The 20,015-nt window shown below is 38.1% G+C and overlaps 1 protein-coding gene across 3 annotated transcripts; it reads left to right on the forward strand.

Annotated features, from left to right (window-relative positions):
* Nucleotides 1-905: 905 nt before the first annotated feature.
* On the forward strand, nt 906-18,477 carry eif4ba (eukaryotic translation initiation factor 4Ba). 3 transcript variants are annotated; one of them, XM_082145111.1, is made up of 15 exons: nt 906-973; nt 2,803-2,943; nt 5,231-5,436; nt 6,983-7,099; nt 7,579-7,633; nt 7,754-7,897; nt 8,886-9,005; nt 9,826-10,014; nt 10,115-10,355; nt 11,677-11,765; nt 12,488-12,731; nt 13,307-13,344; nt 13,625-13,754; nt 14,366-14,438; nt 17,554-18,477. In XM_082145111.1, exons 1-15 carry the CDS (start codon nt 961-963, stop codon nt 17,629-17,631), a joined length of 1,878 nt encoding a protein of 625 aa, XP_082001237.1. In that variant the 5' UTR covers nt 906-960; the 3' UTR covers nt 17,632-18,477. The 3 variants fall into 3 exon arrangements, with proteins under 3 accessions (XP_082001237.1, XP_082001236.1, XP_082001235.1); XM_082145109.1 differs by lacking the exon at nt 906-973 and having other exon boundaries at nt 2,261-2,943; XM_082145110.1 differs by lacking the exons at nt 906-973; nt 14,366-14,438 and having other exon boundaries at nt 2,260-2,943.
* Nucleotides 18,478-20,015: the final 1,538 nt, after the last annotated feature.

The raw sequence follows: 20,015 nt of genomic DNA on the forward strand, positions 1-20,015 counted from the left end.
ACAAGATGTGTTCTGCATTATTACAGTCTAATAAAGAGTTTTCAAGCTGGGTAAGGCATAGTGTAGGCATAGTGCTAGGGGGTCCGTGGAAAAGTTATAAAATAAAATAAAGTGAAAACATATATATATATATATATTTTTATATTTTTTTATATTAAATTTCCACAGTATAAATTGGGTCTATGAAAATATATACAGTAGCTGCCATCATTTGAGGATGATGATCTTACAGTATTTGGTGGTCCATGACATCTAAAAGTCTGAAAACCCCTGATCTAATGCAATGGTATTCATGCATTTTAAATAGAGACGGTCTATGTGTCCAAATAATTTTGGGAGACACTGTTTACGTACATTGACAACCACCCTAACCCAATCCATAAAGCCTACATTACCCAGGCTGCCGTGATCGCAGCGCTCATAGAAATATATACATAGACACCTTATTAGCGGCCGTTTCAACTGTTTCTTTAACTGTCTATGGTTTCAATGGGCCGTAAGCCGTCCGCCATATTGGAACGGTCAAAGCCGTTAAAGTGAGACTCCAATCCTAACTTTCTTGCTTTAAAATTGATTTCAAGCTTTTTTGTTCTGTTTTGTGTAATTACACAAGTAAAAAGGCAATTAGAGCTTATAGCATTGTGAGCAGGTATGGTGTTGTGTAGCACCCTTTTTCTGTTGTTTGTTTTATATATTTTTTTATTGTCCTCTGGTACTGTTTTATTTTATTTTACTTTATTGACTTTGTATTTTTTTTACTTTGAATGATTATGTCTCATTGTATTGTTCTGGTTCATGGCATAAAAAAAAATAAAAAAAAGTATTCTCTGACTCCGACGAATCTGAAGCGGTTGAATGTGGATCTACGTAAATACATCTATGGCAGCGCTGGGTGCGCGCTGACGTCATGCACCGAGCCACGCCCCCATCCGGGGATATGACACGCACTCCTTCTCCAGCATGGCGGCTGCAGGTGAGGATTTTATAGATTTGTGCCTGGGCCGGTTGGAAATTTTTGGGTGCGACGCGTCATTTGTGTCAGGGAGATTTCTTTCAGTGGCAGATAAAGTGTGTCCGAGATGGGCGCGACCGTGACGGAAGTGAATTAGCGGCGAGGGCTGATTGCAATAGCTTGCTCTTGAGTTGTGAAGGGACGCTGCGTCGAAACTGCACCAGCAGCTGTATGTGCAAATGCGAAAACATTGATCAGCTTATTTACTTTCTATTCAGACAACACGCGAGCGCTGTTTCAACGCACATATCAACTCAGAAAATGAAGGACATGCAGCCAAGCCCGTGTCTGCTTTGTGTTGTTGTTTTTGTTGCATTGTAACTATTTTGTTTGTCCTAGTGTGAATGCAACATTTCTTTGCTCTGTTTACAAGAATTACATTAAACCGTTGGCTCAAGCGCAGGCGCAGATTTGAGGGAGGGGCGGCTGTAACTTCATACATTCACTGAACTCCTTCCCGCGTTTAACTGACAGATCGCCAGTATTTATGATGTTAGTGCTGCTGTCATTGGTCTTCTGCACTGTCCCGGGACAAACGCTCAGGACGGAGATCTTCTGCTGTCCCGGGACAAGCAGTTGTCACTGTTTTTTGATGAACCCTCTGTTGATTTATTAGAAGGTCCGTTTAAAAAAATAACTGTCGTTTCCCTCCCTAATGCCCTGTTATATAACATACATACACCAACTTAATTTTTATTTTAAATTTTTAGTACGTTTTTTAAATTTTTTTATCATTATTGTTTTGCTTATTTATTATTATTATATTTTACAAATTACTTATTACTTTTATTGTATTTTTTCTACTTTTTTTTTGCAAAAAATACTTTTTTATTGCAAAAAATACTTTTTTATTGTTTTTACTTATTTAAAAAAAAAATTCTACTTTTATTACATTTTTTGTTTTTACTTATTTGTATTTTTACGTTATTTGTATTGTTGTATCTGCACTGCCCTGAGACAAAAACAAAACAAAAAAATCTCATATGCATTCATATTTAAATCTAAGGTACTTTTTTGGGAGTCCTTCTGTCTCTGAAAAATTGTAACTTCCTCACACCCCAAATTCCCTTGCAGCTTTCCTAAAAGAAAACAGCACAGAAACACATTTTACACATCTTGTCAAGCTTTAACCTGTTAACCCTCACCAGTGCGTCGGCGCACTGAAGCCTTTTTTTATTTATTTAGTTCAAAGTTACTATCAGATTAAATGTTTTACCTTGACAAACTATTAGTTTTAGTGTTCAAATGTGCTTCACTACTGAAATGAAAGTGTGTTTTGACTTTGTTGGTATGATGGGACAGTATAATCATAATTCATATTTGTCACTCAGAGACTCTTTCCTCCTCCGTCCTAACCAGCGTCTACGTCGAGCTGAAGGATAATGTTGTCGGACCTTCAGCGCTTTGTTTTGGTTTTGCAGCGGGGTCTCGTAGCCCTACAGTAAACACTGATTCAGTTTCACAGGACTGGAATGTCCTGACAGTGCAGTTTGTCACAAAAGAGTCCCGAAGCATGTAGTAGCTCACAACAATGCCTCTCTCCAAGTGTTAACCGCACCAGTCCGCAACAGATGAGTCAAGCATGGAAATAGATATTCTTGTTTTCCAAATGCCTCAGTTTGTCTATGCAAAGTATGTAGAGCAGGTTACTCCACATTTTGCTAAGGAAGTACACTATCTTTGTCATCTAATTGCAGACTTAATGATGTTAGATTGTAAATGTTTGAGCGTAATGGAGAAAGACCTTTCATGCTGTTTTCAGCACATACTAATTGTGTATTTCCTGACAGCTAAAAAGAATAAGAAAAAGGGTAAGACCCTTACCCTGACCGACTTTTTAGCGGAGGACAGCGGGGGAAATGCTCCGCCGAGTTACGCGCCCGCAAAGCCCACAAGCTGGGCCGACGAGACCGATGACCTGGAGGGAGATGGTGAGATTCAAATATGGGTTTAAACATCTACCACATCTGAAATGTTGACACTTTGCTTTCAAAATGTACTTTATTTTTTATTTCGATAATCTATCATCTGGGTCATTCCGCATTAACTCAACCAGACGTCCCCGGCTAAAAAAAAATATTTTTATCATTTTATTTCTGATGAAAAAAATACATAAATGAAGTTTATACATGTAATGGATGTATATTGACTGAGTAATAATACTTTTTAGGGGGGGAGGGGGGTCAAAATGACAATTTTCACCTGAGATTTGGAGCCAAATTACTGGGGGGTAAAAATGACTGTAGGAAGATGACAGCATCTTTATTTAATTTTTTACATTGAGATTGGTAGGTCTATTAGTAATATCTGTTGACTTTAGCAATATTTGTTTCATTGTATGCTAAGAGTGACAGTTCAAAAATGGGAAAAAGCACTTCATGCCTGATGTTTGCATGCCTGTATCTCAAGAAGTGTTAAAGATATCTTAATATGCTTTTAAACTTTTCTTTTGTTATCTCTATTTTAAAATCTCAATGCAGCTCAATGAGTAAATTGGTAAATTGTACACATTTCCAGTGGTCAAAATCAAAATGTGGGTCTCTTTTTTCATATAACTGATACTTTTTTTTCTTTTAAAGAGGAATATCTGAAAATAGATCATGTTGAAGCTAGAAACTTATCAGCTCAATTGCATAGAACATTCCTGTCTGAGTGCCATAAATATTGTTTTTTTCCAAAGTTTGCATCCCTGTAAAGAAGTATTAAAGATCTCTCAATATCTCATGATTCTCATTCTTAATAAACTTTTCTTTTGGAATCTTCATTTTTAAGGCCCTATATGGCCCTATATGCGACTCCATGTCCAAATTCTTGAATTTAGCCATTTTCAATGGTTGAAAACCAAATGTGGGTAACCTTTCAAACAGCTGATACTTATTGTGTTTAAAGAAGAATGTCTGAAGAACAAATAATGTTGAAACTAAAAATGTATCTTGTTTCCTTCTATTAAAACAATTGCATAGAACGTACTTCTCTGAATGCTGAGACGTTACAAACTCATGACTCTCTTCCATGGAACAAAAAGTTGTTTTGCACAATGTTTGTGCTGCTTTTTTCCATTCAATAAAAAATAAAGTGACCAGATGTCAAATAAAGCATAAAAGTATACTTTTATGTAAAAATATATACGTACATTTTTATATTCGTAAAAAAAAAAAAAAATTATTTTTATTTTTTACAGTCATTAGGACACATTTCTCAATACTTGTATCACTTTTTCAAAACTCTTCACACAATGATCACAACAGTAGTCTATGGGCTGAACTGTGAACCATTTATCATTCAATAATTTCATCTTTCACAGCCACCCCCAAAACTCTGGCCTGTTTACATGATCTTTCCAAAACTATTAAACTTAAGTTCAAAACCTAACATAATACAATACAATACGGAAGAAGAGAGTAATATGCTAGATTTCTACAGTAATACCATATTGAAATATATTCCAAATACTATCAAAACAGTTAGATGAACATAGGTGTTAGTCTTTGTTTCATTACCACCTATACAAAACGGGTAAACTTAGTACAAATACACTACAGTACAAATAACTTTACTGAAATGTAAACGTAAACATATACAAATGTAAACATATACTGTACAGTGAATTCTAAACAGTAGGGACTTTCATTCTTGTTTTTAAGATAAAGTGATAAAGTTTGTTTGTTGGATGACAACTTTTGCTTATGTTCAGGAAGAATGAGTTGATTTGAGACATGAATGAAGTGTTTTGGTAGTTTAAGTGCATTTTGAATGTGAAATGAACTGCTGTGCCAAGCTGAAAGTTACTGGAGAACTGTGTGACTCTTCACACAGTTCTCCAGTAACTTTCAGCTTGGCACAGTCAAGTCACAAGTCACACTCTGGTCACACTCGCACTGTGTCATTTCCATTTCTGCTCATTCAATACAAGAACCAATAGTGTTTCCATCATTGATGGTAAACCTAGCACAACGCCTCTTTATAATGCACATTTAGGATTCTTTTAAAATGAATTTCAATCTGTTCCTCACTGAAAGCTATCGAATGGGTTCAGAAGACTTGGAATATAATGCATGTGGATTATTATTATTATGGTGCCTTTTTGGAGCTTGACAACCCCTTGTCACTGTTTCTTGTATTGTATGGGAAAGAGCAGCTTGTTACGGAGAATAAGTCGACATGAGGGTTAGTAAATGAAGGTAGAACAATCCCTAATCGACTTCTCTTCTTTTACAGTTACTACATCCTGGCACACAGAAGATGATGTGTACCGCGCACCACCCATCGATCGGTCCATCCTGCCGACGGCTCCACGTGCCGCCCGTGAGCCCAACATCGACCGCTCACGTCTGCCCCGAAGCCCCCCCTACACCGCCTTCCTGGGAAACCTCCCCTATGACGTCACCGAAGACTCCATCAAAAACTTCTTCCGTGGCCTCAGTGTGAGTTTCCTCTCTTCCTGTGAGCCTGCAGAAGGAATGTTCACGTGAATTTTCGCATACATTATACTTGAACCCTTTCACACGCTAGTTATAAAAATTCTAGCTGAGGCCCTGGTGCGAGTGTTTGAGGGGAGCATTATGGGTTCTGCCAAACAGCATCTGCTACAGTTTTTAGACTTGTGCTATTTTGCATGTCTCATAACACCTTGTTGTAAATAGGGCATGAAAAGATCATTTCAAAGATATTTTGAGAACACAGCTGAGTTTCAGCAACATGAGTTTCGAGAGTAGTTACAAGGAAGTTTTTTTTTCCAACAATGCAAGATACTAATAAATACTAAAGTTTATTTTGTATATCCATTTAATATAAAAACACTCTAAACTTTCTTCTGTCGAATGTTCTTTTACATGAACACAGTGTTAGCTCTAGTATAGCGGTTAGACATTAGATTTTAATTTTTTTGCGCAATATCGCATTCCATTGTGTGTTGTTATTTTATGTACTTACACTACCATTCAAGTGACAGTAAAGTCATTTAAAATTTTACAAGATTTCTATTTCAAATAAATTCTGTTCTTTTGAACTTTCTGTACATCAAAGAATCCTGGAAAAAAACGCATCATGGTTTCCACAAAAATATGAAGCAGCACAACTGTTTTCAACATTGATAATAAAAAGAAATCAGCAAATCAGCATATAAGAATGATTTCTGAAGGATCATGTGACACTGAAGCGTGGAGTAATGATGCTGAAAATTCAGCTTTGACATCTAAGAAATAAAAAAAAATAGAGAGGAAAAACAGGAAAACTGTTATTTTGATTTGTAATAATATTTCACAATATTGCTGTTTCACTGTATTTTTTATCAAATAAATGCAGTCTTAGTGAACATAAGAAACTACTTTCAAAAACACTTTTTTTTTTCAGCAGTAATGTATTTGTTCATATAATCCTTCAATTAATTCAATTAAATTCAATTATCTCAATTCGCAGATTGTCTAAATCAGCATAAACCCTGAAACCAGCATTTCTCTCTAATGTTGCCTTTTGTTCAAAAGCAGCTAGAGGGTACAAAACTAATTTAATAAAAGGGATCAGGATGCAGAGGTCTTGAAATGCAACTTTAATTAGATTAAGGTACCATCTTTAATTAAGTTTTAACTTCACACTCCATAATGCAACATATGCTTCAAGATGCCGGAAAACAGACAAACACCATGCCACATTAAATAACATTATGGACAGAACAGTTTTCTAGCCTACTGTGTATAATTATTTTGTATATATAAATACACACACATGCATATATATATTTAAGAAAAATGTGTTATTTATATATAAAATATTTATATATAATATAAATTGCATAAATATATATACAGTATATACATGCAAATATTTCTTAAATATATACAAGCATATGTGTGTATTTATATATACAAAATAATTATACACAGTACACACACATATATTATGTAAACACAAAGTTATATTTTGGATGCGATTAAACGTTGCCGAGCACTAATATATTTTTTATTCCTACAGATCAGTGCAGTTCGCCTCCCGAGGGAGCCCAGTAACCCAGAGCGGCTGAAAGGCTTTGGTTATGCAGAGTTCGATGACGTGGATTCTCTGTTGCGGGCACTCAGTCTCAATGAAGAGGTGAGAACGAATTGTCAGTCATGTTACTTTGTTGTTGTATATCTAATGACTAATTATATAACTTATTCTTTACCTGAAAACCTGTGCAAGTACGTAAATGGTTCTGTATTATAGCACTCACTGTCAAGTGGTGCTCACTGCAGAGCCAAATGACTTTCAGCTCCCCCTTTCTGGGCATCATTGGTTGAGCTTGACCTTGTCCAGATCCACCTCTGTGGATTTAATGGGTGGAGGGGTAGAGTTATGGGTATGGTTAGGGTGTGGTTGGACCTTCTAGCTCCACCCATTGCGCCCATATTTCATCCAGAGAGGGGAAGCAGCCTCTCCTCACTGTTGGTTGGGTTATTTCAATGGTGGCCACATGGTGGTGCATGTTATCTGTTACATTTGTGCAAAATAAAGGTGCATGCTCACAGTTTGTGTAATGAGCAGCAGTGTAGTATTTTCATATTAACCCCATCTTTTTACTCTCTTTCTAGAACCTTGGAAATCGTAGGATCCGTGTAGACATCGCTGACCAGTCCAATGAGAAAGGTGTGGATCTGAGAAACCGATCTGTTAATTTGCACTATAATGCAGTTGTGAACTTGAATTCTTGGAGACAAAAATGATTCACATGTCAATTCACAATAATTTTTGTTTTCTCCTGCTCAGAGAGAGATGATCGATCCATGTCCGGGCGGGACCGTAACCGCAGTGAGCGAGACATGGGCCCCGACAAGACCGATTCTGACTGGCGGGCAAGGCCTAAATCTGACACTGATGACGGACCACGTAGGGACGACGCCTTTGGAGAGCGTAAGCAATTACTTAATCCGACAAGTATTTGATGGAGCAATTGTATGAGAGGACACTGCTTTGTATCTTTAGTTTGACCAAAAAAAAAAATCTTCTCATTGAATGCCACATGGCAAGCTACCAACAAAATAAGATTATTTACAACAGTCTATTAAAGGCACACTATGTAATTTTTCGCCACTAGAGGTCGTTTATTCAAAACAAAGGCGTAGCTTGATGACGCCTTCATTTCGTGGAATCATGGAAGTTGTTGTCTTCACCTCAACAGCCGGTGGAGAATACGACGGGACTCGGGCAGAAATCATATTCATGGATGACCGGTAATGTATTAAAGATTTATTAACGTTATGAAAGCCGCTGGAGCGGAAAGAGGCCGCTGGAGCGATCGCTAATGATTAGTTAGTCTCAGTTCGAGAGCAGAGGAGCTTTTATTATGCCACAGACGCCACTTCCGCTTCGTCCAGTCATGCGTATGTGGGATAACGAAGCGCTACTTTATCATATTAGATACATTTTAGTGTGATGAAAGTTGTTATGATGCTACTCTGTGCGTTCGCTCGGCAGCTACTATATGAGACACTTGTTGAATGTTCATTGAATGTATCCAAACTATTTCTCACCTGTCTAATAAAACACATAATATATTAAAGCGTCTTTGGTGTTTCCATGGTTTCTACAAACCACAATGTCATTGATGTCTGTGTCCTGGTTAAAACTACTTATTTCTCGGGATTTAAACATTCTTAGATACATTTGGGATAATGTAAGTACACAAATTAACAAAATATATAATATAGTTCTAATGGTTTTTGGATATTTTGATCCACAAATCTTACATAGTGTGCCTTTAAGTAATTGATTATTGGACAGCATTGACGAGGGAGTAAAATAAATACTTAAAGTATTTTAGAAATAAAATACATCCAGATGTTTTTAAAGTTTTTAACATTTGATTCAAATTAATGGATTTTTGCCATCCTCTTCTCAGGATCCCGAGATCGATTTGATTCAGACCGTGGCCAGCGGTGGGACAACGATCGCAATGATGGCGGAAGAGACAGATACCGGGAACGTTATGATGACAAAGAGCGCAGAGACTACGACAGAGGTATAAAACACCTTCATTCATTTCAATTCTGCACTAGAGGTCTGTGCGAGGCTGTTTTTTACAATGTGGTAAATGCAAGTGAGAAGCTTGGGATTTCTTTAAGCCCTGAGTTTACGAGTTTGGGGCGTGTCAGTGAGAAACGTGGCGGAATACCAAAATACTTACAGGTATTTAGCAGTGACATTGTCAGGTCTTTTTATTTACAACATAATTGCCTGCACAAGATATAATAGCATTGTAATAAATATAATATGTAGCAATAAAGTTTACAATGGCTTCATAAATTGAAAACATAGAAATGCAAACCACATCTGATGCACATTCTTTGTTCTTCATTTTCTAGAAGTAGAGATTAAAAACCTTACTGTATTTTGTGTAGCATCATGCTCCTAAGAAAGTGTCTTGAACGCACCTGACGTTGTAAACACGACTTCCCAACTCAAAAATACAAACTTCCCAGGAAGACTTGAAACGTACCATTTGTTTCCTACCTCTCTGTTATTGTTATTATTTAAACTAAATTATTATTGCCCCTGGTTCAAAAAGAAGCTCTCGAAATAATGGGAGTGCTGGCTTGGACTAAGCGTGTTGTTAATGCTAAAAAATCCTGCATCTGGTTTGAGGTTAAAGATTTGTTACAATGAAAACTCTTAAATGAGCTTATAAGAATGGAACAATCATTTCAAACAAAAAAAAACTGTGATCTACATAAAACAGAAAAAAGTTTTGCTCCCTAGGAAAGGGTTTTCCATTGATCATTGAAAACAGCTATTGCCATTAGTTTGTTAACCTTCTTAATTCTGTGTTTGTCGTTATTCAGGATATGATTCACGCAGTAGCGGACGTCGACCATTTGGAAGTGGTTTTCGACGTGACTATGACGACCGAAGGGACGACCGAAGGGATGACCGGAGGGATGACTTTCGGGGCAGCGGGGAGCGCTATGGAGAGCGCTTTGGTGACCGTGAAGAGAGATACGAGAGACGGGATGAGAAGCGCGAGGACAGAGGTGAGCCGATGCGTTCGCATCTGCCTGGGTCACTCCAGGAAATGAACCTAAGAAAATCTTTAATCAGATCATCTAAACAGACTGTACTGCATGTGTTTAGGTCCCCTTCAGAGGCCCAAGCTAAACCTGAAGCCCCGCAGTGTTCCCAAAGAGGAAGACCAGAGCAGCAGCCCTTCAACCGCTTCAGGACGAGCTGCGTCCATCTTCGGAGGAGCCAAACCAGTGGACACGGCCGCTAAAGAGAGAGAGGTGGAGGAGAGGCTTAAGAAAGAGCAGGAGAGACTGCAGAGACAGCTGGAAGAGGACAAGAACAAAGGACCTGAACGCAAGCCCAGAGAGAGGTACATTCACACACTTCACCTTTTTTATATTCAAGTTTTTTTGATAATATATATAAATACACAGTATATATAAAATTCTCTCATTTCTCAAATTTTTCATATCTGGACAGTGAACAATTAGGACTTAAACTAAGGAGTCAAACTAGAACTACACTACAATTTCAGAAATCAATACAGTGAAAATTGAACTTCAGAATCATTGAAAAATAATATAATAATATTTTAAAAGTTAACAAATTTGCATTAAAGATGAATTAATATAAATTTAAACAATCACATGTAACTCAAAGTACTCTTTTCATGAATGTCAATTAGTGTGATGTTAATTATATTTCTGTCATGACAACTCTCGGGAGATTGGCATGGTAGTGAAGATGGCAATGTTGATGCATTTGGTCTTGTCGGAATAGATCTGCTACGCTGCTGCAGAGCAAGTACCGAGACTTGCTACTGCTAATACATTCACAGACATTGCTGTGAGCATGTAAGACATGCAGCTGCTGCTGCACATGTAACATACATGAATTAACCCCTGTAGCAGATCTATACAGGTGGAGCTGGGGAAGTTGGAGGGTTTCTGAATGTTGAGCTGCAGCTCATTGGCCGCTGATGCAACAGCAACCAATCAGCTGCGCCATCTAGACTTTCATGCCAGAACTAGGTAATAATATGAATTAATGTGATATTAACTCAGAAGACTTCATTCATTTGCATATTAATCTGATTTTTCATCTCCCACCAACTAAATCGTTGTCATGTGAAGGTATCAACAGATGTAGGATCATGAAATTTAGGGTGTGTTCACTCTTGTAGTTTGGTTTCCTTGCTTCTTTTAGTTCAGACCCAAAAAGAAAAAGATACATTTAGTCCTGGTTCGCTTAGCATTCACGTGGTCATGTTTGACACAGAACATAAAAAAATCAATCAATAAAAAACACTGTACTAAACTGTAATGGGCAACGTAACTCATATGACAAGAAAAACAGGTATGCTTGAGGATTCTGTCCTTATTAGGTTCGCATCTTGTGACATCACGTCCTCTTTTTGGTTCATTTAGATGTCTTTGGTCCGTGTTTCGTACCTATTTCAGTCAAACTGCACTAGAGTTTGTTAGAAAGGAGACAATGACCCCCTTAAAATGGTGGGTCTCGATCCGCTTGTTTGGTGCGCGTCAGGGTTCGGATGGCAGCGTTTGCACTTTTTCAAATGAATCGCACTAAAGTTCATTTTAAACGAACCAAACCTGCCAAGTGTGAACACATCCTTGCTAGCAAAGACTGAAAAAAAAAATGTTTTCACTCTAATTTTCTAATGCACTCAGGCATCCCAGCTGGCGTAGTGAGGACCAAGCAACCGAGCGCTCACGGACAGGAAGTGAGTCATCACAAACAGGAAGCACATCGAGCCGGGGTAAGTGATCACTGACACGTCCTTATGCATGAACAGATGAGAGCAAAACATTAACTGGCTTAATGGGTACTGATCATTAGATGCATGTAAATCTACCATCATACTAACTGCTGCTTAGCCTGGCAAGCCAGACCTACATCAAGATGTTTAGTCTGGCAACTCACCATAGACACGGCTTAATCCGATGGGCGGGATAAACGGCTGTCTATCAAATTCCCTCTGCACGCAATAGGACAGCGCTTCAACCAACCAGAGCGTTTTCCCAACAGCGGAGCTAACGTTAGTTGATAGATTCAACTTTTGCCATATCTGGTCGGCAAAACGACGAACACATCTTCCTTTTTTAAGAATGACTTAAGTGCCGTTCTTTGCTCTTTTCTCAAAGAAAAGCTTAACTCCAAGTCCTCCAGAGTCGCGGACAAAGCCGATTCGAAAGATGTTCGCCAGCAGCCGTCATTATTTGTTTTCAAGTGGCAGCCAGGTAACCGTCGCAACTCTGTCGTCATTATGTTAAGCCCGCCCCGCCTACCCTATACACGACGTGATTGGCCTGACCCAATTTAGGTTTTTGCAGCTCCAAAGTCTATGGAGAGTTGCTAGACTACCCTGGCTGCAAAATACATTTTGCTGCCGCTAGGGTGCGTCTAGATTTCTAGGCTAACTGCTGCTATGATTTATTAAAAAGAAACCCTCAGAATCCAATCCTTCTCCCCCTCCGACAGCGCCGAGGCGTCGAGAGCGTGAGCGCTCTGTAGAAAACGAGGTTTTCAGCAGCCGTGACGAGGAGTTGTCCTCACATGGAAGCCAGACTATAACTCTAAAGCAGGAGGTGCTGCCACTGAAAGTTGTTCCAGCGCCGCCACCTAAAGAGAACGCCTGGGCGAAGAGGAGCACCATGAGTGCAGGATCCAGTGAGAGTGACAGTAAACCTGTCGTCTCTCCCAGCAGCAACATTTCTCCCATAAGGTTTCTCTCTGGATTGCTATATTATATCTAGATATATATTACCCAAAGACTTAGAATTGTTAGCATCATATATAATATAATGTTGGGAAATAAGTTATAAAGAAACAATTCATCAATTCAGTTGCACAGATCACCTTACACACGCGCACACACACACACACGTTTTAAACACACGATTTAATTTTAAATAGAATTTTACTCTATAATTGCATAGGTGCTTATATTTTCGGTCTTGTTCTGTTCTGAATAGCTAAAGGATTTGTTGGGGAGTGAGGAGAACTAAAATAGCATAAATAAATGTTTATAGTGTTTATAATGTTTGTAAACATTTCACTTTATTTACCGGTATTTCAAATTTTTTCTGAATGTAATAATAAAATGCATCTTATGTGACTCAAAAACCGTTTACCTGATAGTATTAATCGGTCAAAATTCTTACTGTCGGTTAACAGTTAACCTGTAAATCATGATCATCTCTAATATATATATGTGTGTGTGTGTGTGTGTGTGTGTATACATGTAGAGCTCTTTCGAATTGTTCTGACTTTAGTTTTTTGATGTACTTCATTTTTCAGTGTGACGAGCTCAGCTGATGCTCCTCAGAGAACTAAAGGTAAGATTTATAGATGTGCAGATCCATTTAGACATGAAAAGTAATGCTGGTGGATGATCAGCTCAATCCATATATGAATTTTCACACTCAAGTTAATTCTGGAAACCCCTCTTAACATGACAATGGATTGACGTCAGGGAGTTTTGCAGTTGTCGTGAGGCTCCCTTCTTAGAAAAGTTCAGTTTGAAAGCAGTAAACTGCTCAAAGCTTTTATAGAAGCCTACAGCTTAATGGAGGCTACTAGAGTTGTCCTCTGCTGAACACTGGGCTCTCCTTACAGATGAAATCAAAGCAGACGGGGTGCGCCGGGATCGGGGCCCCTCTCGGGGTCGCGGTGGGGCTTCGGGCTCTGGAGCAGGCAGGGGTCGTGGAGACGCAGCCAGCCGAGACCGAAGGAAGGAGACAGACAGGTTAGCTGCCCTCTGGCACCCCTTCTGCCCAAAAGTGCAGAGCTTTTTCTTCCTTTTGGAAGGACATTTTAGTCATTTGCTATCATGAGATTTTTCTACTTGGATTTTATAATAGTTTTGGGTGGTGGTTGGACAAATCTGTCTCTGTGCTAGTTTAGCCTGTAGAGCACTGTGTCCATTCGCATCTTTCCTGTCTCATTTGATAATGTTTTTAACCGAATGAATGATAATTCAGTGATTCACTCATAAAGTCAGTCACTTGTGATGAAGAAAGCTACTGAAAAATCCCCACGGCTAAAACACAGACTGGCAGTCTTGTGACAAGATACAAACAGTGAAAAGTCAGTGGGCTGTTTGACCCAAAAACCTTTTAAACATGTTTGAATTTTTCACTTGTGCAAGTATTTGCAAATATCTCTGGGCAAAGATGCATTTGGCCTCAGGAACAATAGAAATGGTGTATGGCTCCAGAGCAGGGGCGTTTCAACAACAAACAGTATTGATTATAATATTAGCAATTGGATATTTTGTCCCTGCTCTGGAGTGTTTTTCTGAATGAGTGTAGAAGTACTTGTGAGACTCTGTCTCAGTGTGTTGTACGTTGCTTGTAGAAAGGAAGCAAGAAGAGAGCGAGATCTCAGACCAGCACCTGAGCCAAAGAAATTTGAGGAGCCTCCCAGCCCTGTGAGTGACAGAGCTAATGCTCTCTCTGGGTGTGATCCCATGATCCCTGCTCCCTGTGCTTTTACTTCTGGCTTTCATTGTTCAACTGTCCTTTAATGAATATTTTCTCTAGTGCCTTTTTTTAGATGCTCCATTCTCTGTAATGGAAATTACAATGTTGGTCTCAGACTGTAATTGTGAGCTTCTTTTTGGAAGATATGTGACTTGAAAAATGTAAATATTTATTTGAGTCTAGACACATAATTCTGATGCAAGCATTGAATTATAGCTGTTGAATTGAGAATACTGACACAAACCTCTCCAATACATGCTTATATGTGAAAACATTACATTTGACACCCTATTCCCAGTTTGTGCCTGACCTCTAACCTCCTCCATCTCATACAGATGGTAAAATTATTGGTCTCTGATCAGTCTTAAAGATGCAGATGTTTTCCATGCTTAATAAGGCTGCATGATATATAGAAATTAATTGTGAAATTGCGCAGACTGTGATTTAATGAATCCGGTAGCACATATATCCATTTGGCGGCAACTTGTCAAAATAAATGCTTGAGGGTTTAATGTTTAAAAATGAAAATATTAGGATGTAAATAGTTATTAAATACTTGATTTCTTGATTTTACAGTACACCAGGTACAATATTATAACATATTTCTTATTTTAATATATTTAATAATAATCGCAATAAAAATCACTATTATTTTATACTATATTGGTCAAAAACTCCTACTCAAGTGGAGAGATTTTTTTAAAACTTTGTTTACACTGGGATTGTGTTCTAGATTTGTGTTAGTTTTTGTAAAGCGTAAAGAAGTGTGAACATAATTTTTTATTACAATAATAATAAATAAATATATACATTCCCAAATCGTGCATGGTTTGCTCTCACTCAAAAATGTCTTCAGTAGTAAAAAAGAATATTTTAGCTTTTTTTAAATTATTTTATTTATTCCCCAAACAAATAATTATAATTATTTGCTCACCAACAAAATCACACTGTTCATTTTGGAGTCATCTGGTGAACATTCTTGTATTTCTATTCTGTATTTCGCAATATATATCGCAGAAAACGTTAACAACGCAATGTCAGTTTTTTCCCAATACCGTGCAGCCTTAATGCTTTAATTTAATCTTTTGTATGTGTGTGGCATCTTATAACTGAATGAATCATGCGATCGTCTCAGCTATTGTTTGGAATTTCCTGTGGTCTGTTTTTCTTGCATCACTTGCAACAGCTTCTGAATTAAGAAAAATACTTGTAATTGAGATCCACTCAGATCTGTTTTCACATATTGGGGTCCATCTGGATTTTCACCATGACAGACCTTTTCAAATAAACACATGGAGTTTGAACTCGGCTTTCACGGCAAGTGAAATGAACCAACTTAATGGACCAGATGGAGCAGACCTTAAAAATAAACCAGGTGTTGAAGAGCCATTATTTCGGTAGTCCTGGGTTTATCCTGTATAACCTGGAATTAACAGCGTTAGCAGTTAAAGGTTTAGCAGTTAAAAGGCCCCGTATACCTCAAAGATGTTCAGCTATAAACAGAGCTGATTTATTATTTTTGTTATATTTTTTTCAAAAAAAATTCAGTTTCTATTTAAGATCATATTTAAAAAAAGGTGTGTTTTAGTGCCTTCCTGAGTCTATGTCCTCAAAAAAAAAGTTTCCCCCCTCTTTTTATCCACAAAAAGGCAACAAATGACACAACCTCAATGAAATTGCACAACCTCATTGTAATTTTGTTTTTCACCTAAAAATCAACAAAGTAACACATTCATGTTGTAACCCTTAAGATTTCATGCTTGCTTATCATACTAATTTTTAACGTGTGAAAACATCTGTTATGCTGATTTTATTATGCAAACTGGTATTTATCATATTATTTATTATCCTAATCATAAACATACTGTTTTGTAGCGCAAAATAGTTTTACAGTTTACTGCACTTTGTTATTCATCTAGTTATTCACCAATAGTGGCTAATGAAGCAGAAGTTTTGCACATTCACAGAAAATAGCTTACATACGCAACAAAAATGATGGTGATAGTGGCATCTGGTGGGGAGGTTGCTAATTGTTAGCTAGCAAGCATGTTGTCTCAAGCTTTTTTTAATAGAGAAAATTAAACGCACAAATCAATTAAAGAAAAAAGGAACAAAAGAAATTTGATTTAAAAATTGATTTTATAAATAGACTCTACCGGTGTGTTCACACTTGTAGTTCAGTTCTCTTGATTCTTCTGGTCCGGACCAAACAAGAAAACGATACATTTAGTCCTGATTTGCTTAGCATTCACACTGTCATTTTTAAGACAGAACCTAAAGATACAAAACAAAAACAAAAAACGTCTTTTATGGTATATAATTTGCAACAGAACCAAGCATCCAAAATTATTGTATGTGCATATGATGGTATTTTTACCAGTTGACAACTCAAGAAGAGCTTATAAAATGTGTAAAGGAGTCAAAACAGTGGCAGGAATTCCTGTTGCACACACTAATTAAGATCGGCTGCAAGGAGACGGCGTTTCCGATGCCTGTACCGAACTGTTATGTGCAGCCTATCTCTTATTACAAGAATTATTTAGCATCGTCGCATCTCATCCTGTTTTTGGTTTGTTTAGATCTCTTTGGTCCAGAGTTTGTTTGGAAGTGGACCGAGACCCATCTTGTCAGCGGTCTCGGCCCGCTTGGTTGATGCGCACCAGGGTTCGGACAGCCGCGTTCACTCTTATTCAAATGAACCGCACTAACAGAGCAATCGCACCAGGGTTCGTTTTCATAGAACCAAGCCTGCCAAGTGGGAACACACCTTAAAAGACACTATAACGCACTTTAAGAAAATACACTTTGTAAAAAAAATGGGTATTTTGGTATATTTAATTTTTTTTAATGATTTCTTTCATCACACCGATTATAGGCACAAACCATCACTAACATAGCTTTATTTCTTAAAGCTCAATATCTTACACCACTAAGCTGTGTCAGAGCATGCAAAACAACAATTTCTATGAAAATCACCTGATTAAGAGACCATGAAGCACACATAAGCCTTAAATAACAGGCGTGTTTTGGTCACGTCTCACTATCCCCTTTTTGTTTTAACAGGAATTCAGCTCAGCCAGTAAATATGCAGCCTTACTGATGGACGGCGAGCAGGGAGACGAGGAGCGCGGCGGAGATTAAGAGGTGGACGGACTACACGGACGACAGTCCACATTGAATTACAAATTAAACCTACAGCTTTTGTTTCATGCAGCACTGAAGGACCCAGATATGAGCCCTTTGAGAGCAAAAACCCATTTTAGAGCAACCCCTCCTCTTCAGGACTGAACCGAAAACCTAGTGGGAAATTACAGGACTATATTTGAAGTTAAAGAGGAAGGATGAATGCTTATAACTAATACATTTTAGGGGGGGGGGTTAAAATACAAAATACGATGGATCCTGCTCTTGCATACATCACATGAGTGAATTTCTCGTTAGCTTGATTGCACGTTAAGTGGCGGGAAAGTGTAGAATCAGGGAAAAGTGCCACAAGATGAATGTTTTCCCTGACTTTTAGGGCTTCCTAAGCTTTCCGAAAGAAAGCTCCACTGCAGCTGCTTTACTGAGATCTCTGGTCAAGTGAAGGGGTCCATGACCTGCGTTGTTCCCCCAAATCTCACTAACCTTGGTTTTATGTTTTAAACTCGTGTTGACCGACAGTTCTGGTGATTTATATTCAAGGATAATAGCCGCTGAATAATGGCCTGCAACGGATCAGAACTTGATAGTTTCGGTTTGATATTTCTCTGCGCTGCTTTAGGCAGGAGTCTCCCATTTTTCGCACTTATCCTTTGGACTTTTTTAAGCCACTCCTTTGGACTGATGTGCAATAGGAATTAAAGTATTCCTCCTAATCTCAATGTTTCAACAACAGAGACTGCTGCAGCTTTGGGTTGAGCATATATCTGAAGGTAGTGACATGAATTGCTTATTGATTTAAACTGTGTACCATCTTAAAAACAATAAAAGACTGCATTGAGTCAGTTTGGAGGACATTGTGGATTATGTTGCATCCCAGAAGATTGTAATTTCTTCAGTATTATTTTCACCCTTTGAAGAAATACCACAGAAAGCACATTTGCCATGTGCATTCTGAGCTGATGTCATGTTTATAAATAAAATGAGTGTAACTAGGGTCCAAAATTAACATTTTGCCAAACCTGCTAACATTGTGAAGAAAGGGTTATTTTGTATAATATGTATAATACAAAATACAGCTTATAATTTTCAACAATTAACAATAAAGGACAGTTTTGCTAAATATTGCATTTAACATAATGAAATGTTAATACAATTTTTTTTAAATCGTATTTTTCTGTGCATTTTCAGCCTCATTCCAGTCTTTAGTGTCACATGATCCTTTATTCATCATACTATAAAGTAATATTTAGTACATCATACTGGATGGATGGATGGATGGATGGGCAGATAAGATAAGTAAGTTGGTGGTGATGATAGATAGATAGATAGATAGATAGATAGATAGATAGATAGATAGATAGATAGATAGATAGATAGATAGATAGATAGATAGATAGATAGATAGATAGATAGATAGATAGATACTGTGTTAAGTCATGTGAAGAATATCAAAGCTAAGTGTATTTGTACTCATTTGGCACTTAGGGAGTATTCATTTGGGTCCCTAATGCAGGCTCCTTAACTCCAAAGCTCTGTTTCTCCTAGACCATTGGCATACTTTGAGGTCAAAGGTCACCAGTCATTCAGTCTGACTTTGGCTGGCCACTATGTTCAAAGGACCCAGAGCCTTGATACTGCTAGAAATTATGTCTGCAACACCACCAGCACTTAGTGTTTGTGTATATATCCTAGAAACAAGCTTGGGGGCTGGAGGTTTCTGACAATTATCATTTCCCATGAAAATTCCAGTGGAACGAAGTTTCATTAATCCCAGGATGTTATTAAAGTGGGAATGCTTTATCCAACAGGATTTTAATAAATAGTTTACCCTGAAGCGTAACTAAGTACTCATTTCAAAATATGTTGAGAGGCTGGTGCAGATTTATTCTGACTAATTCAAGTTAAATTAGTAACTGAAGGGAGTTATACAGGAAGTAAGTTTTACTGACAGAGTGTTTTTGCACAGATTGTGTCTCTGAACCGTTTGACGTCACGTATCAAAACATGATAAATGCTACTCCGCTCATGCTGTGCGTCCCTTTAACACCCCCTTCATCCTGTGACCTTCTGCTGGACGGAGGCCAAAGAATGTGCCCTTCACCCCGGCCTTTCAGGCCTCATTAACTGAGCCCAGGCCCCAAAGGGTCGTCTCTGTTCTTAGTACAGCAAGCCTGACAGGAAGCAGACTGGGCCGTGGGATGCAGACGAGAGAACGAACTCAATGTTCTCAGAACATCTGCATGTGGTGTGTCTTTTTGACATTTTCTCAGCATCTTTCGGTTTCTGCCTTTCGTATCAATCTATTCTGAGCTGAGGAGTTCTCCTGTGGTGAACAGCAGCCTGGTCCTCATTCAGTAGCTGTTTATTGGGCAAGATTGAAG

The sequence above is a fragment of the Leuciscus leuciscus genome (genome assembly GCF_965113295.1).
Source record: "Leuciscus leuciscus genome assembly, chromosome: 18".
In the NCBI taxonomy this organism is placed as follows: domain Eukaryota; kingdom Metazoa; phylum Chordata; class Actinopteri; order Cypriniformes; family Leuciscidae; genus Leuciscus; species Leuciscus leuciscus.

What these genes read in the sequence shown, in the direction of transcription:
- eif4ba (XM_082145109.1), top strand. Translation starts at nt 2,595, where the DNA reads ATGGAAATAGATATTCTTGTTTTCCAAATGCCTCAGTTTGTCTATGCA. An exon ending in TGAGAAGCGCGAGGACAGAG is followed by an intron (nt 10,015 to 10,114) that starts GTGAGCCGATGC and finishes GCATGTGTTTAG; the next exon opens with GTCCCCTTCAGAGGCCCAAG. An exon ending in GAACGCAAGCCCAGAGAGAG is followed by an intron (nt 10,356 to 11,676) that starts GTACATTCACAC and finishes TAATGCACTCAG; the next exon opens with GCATCCCAGCTGGCGTAGTG.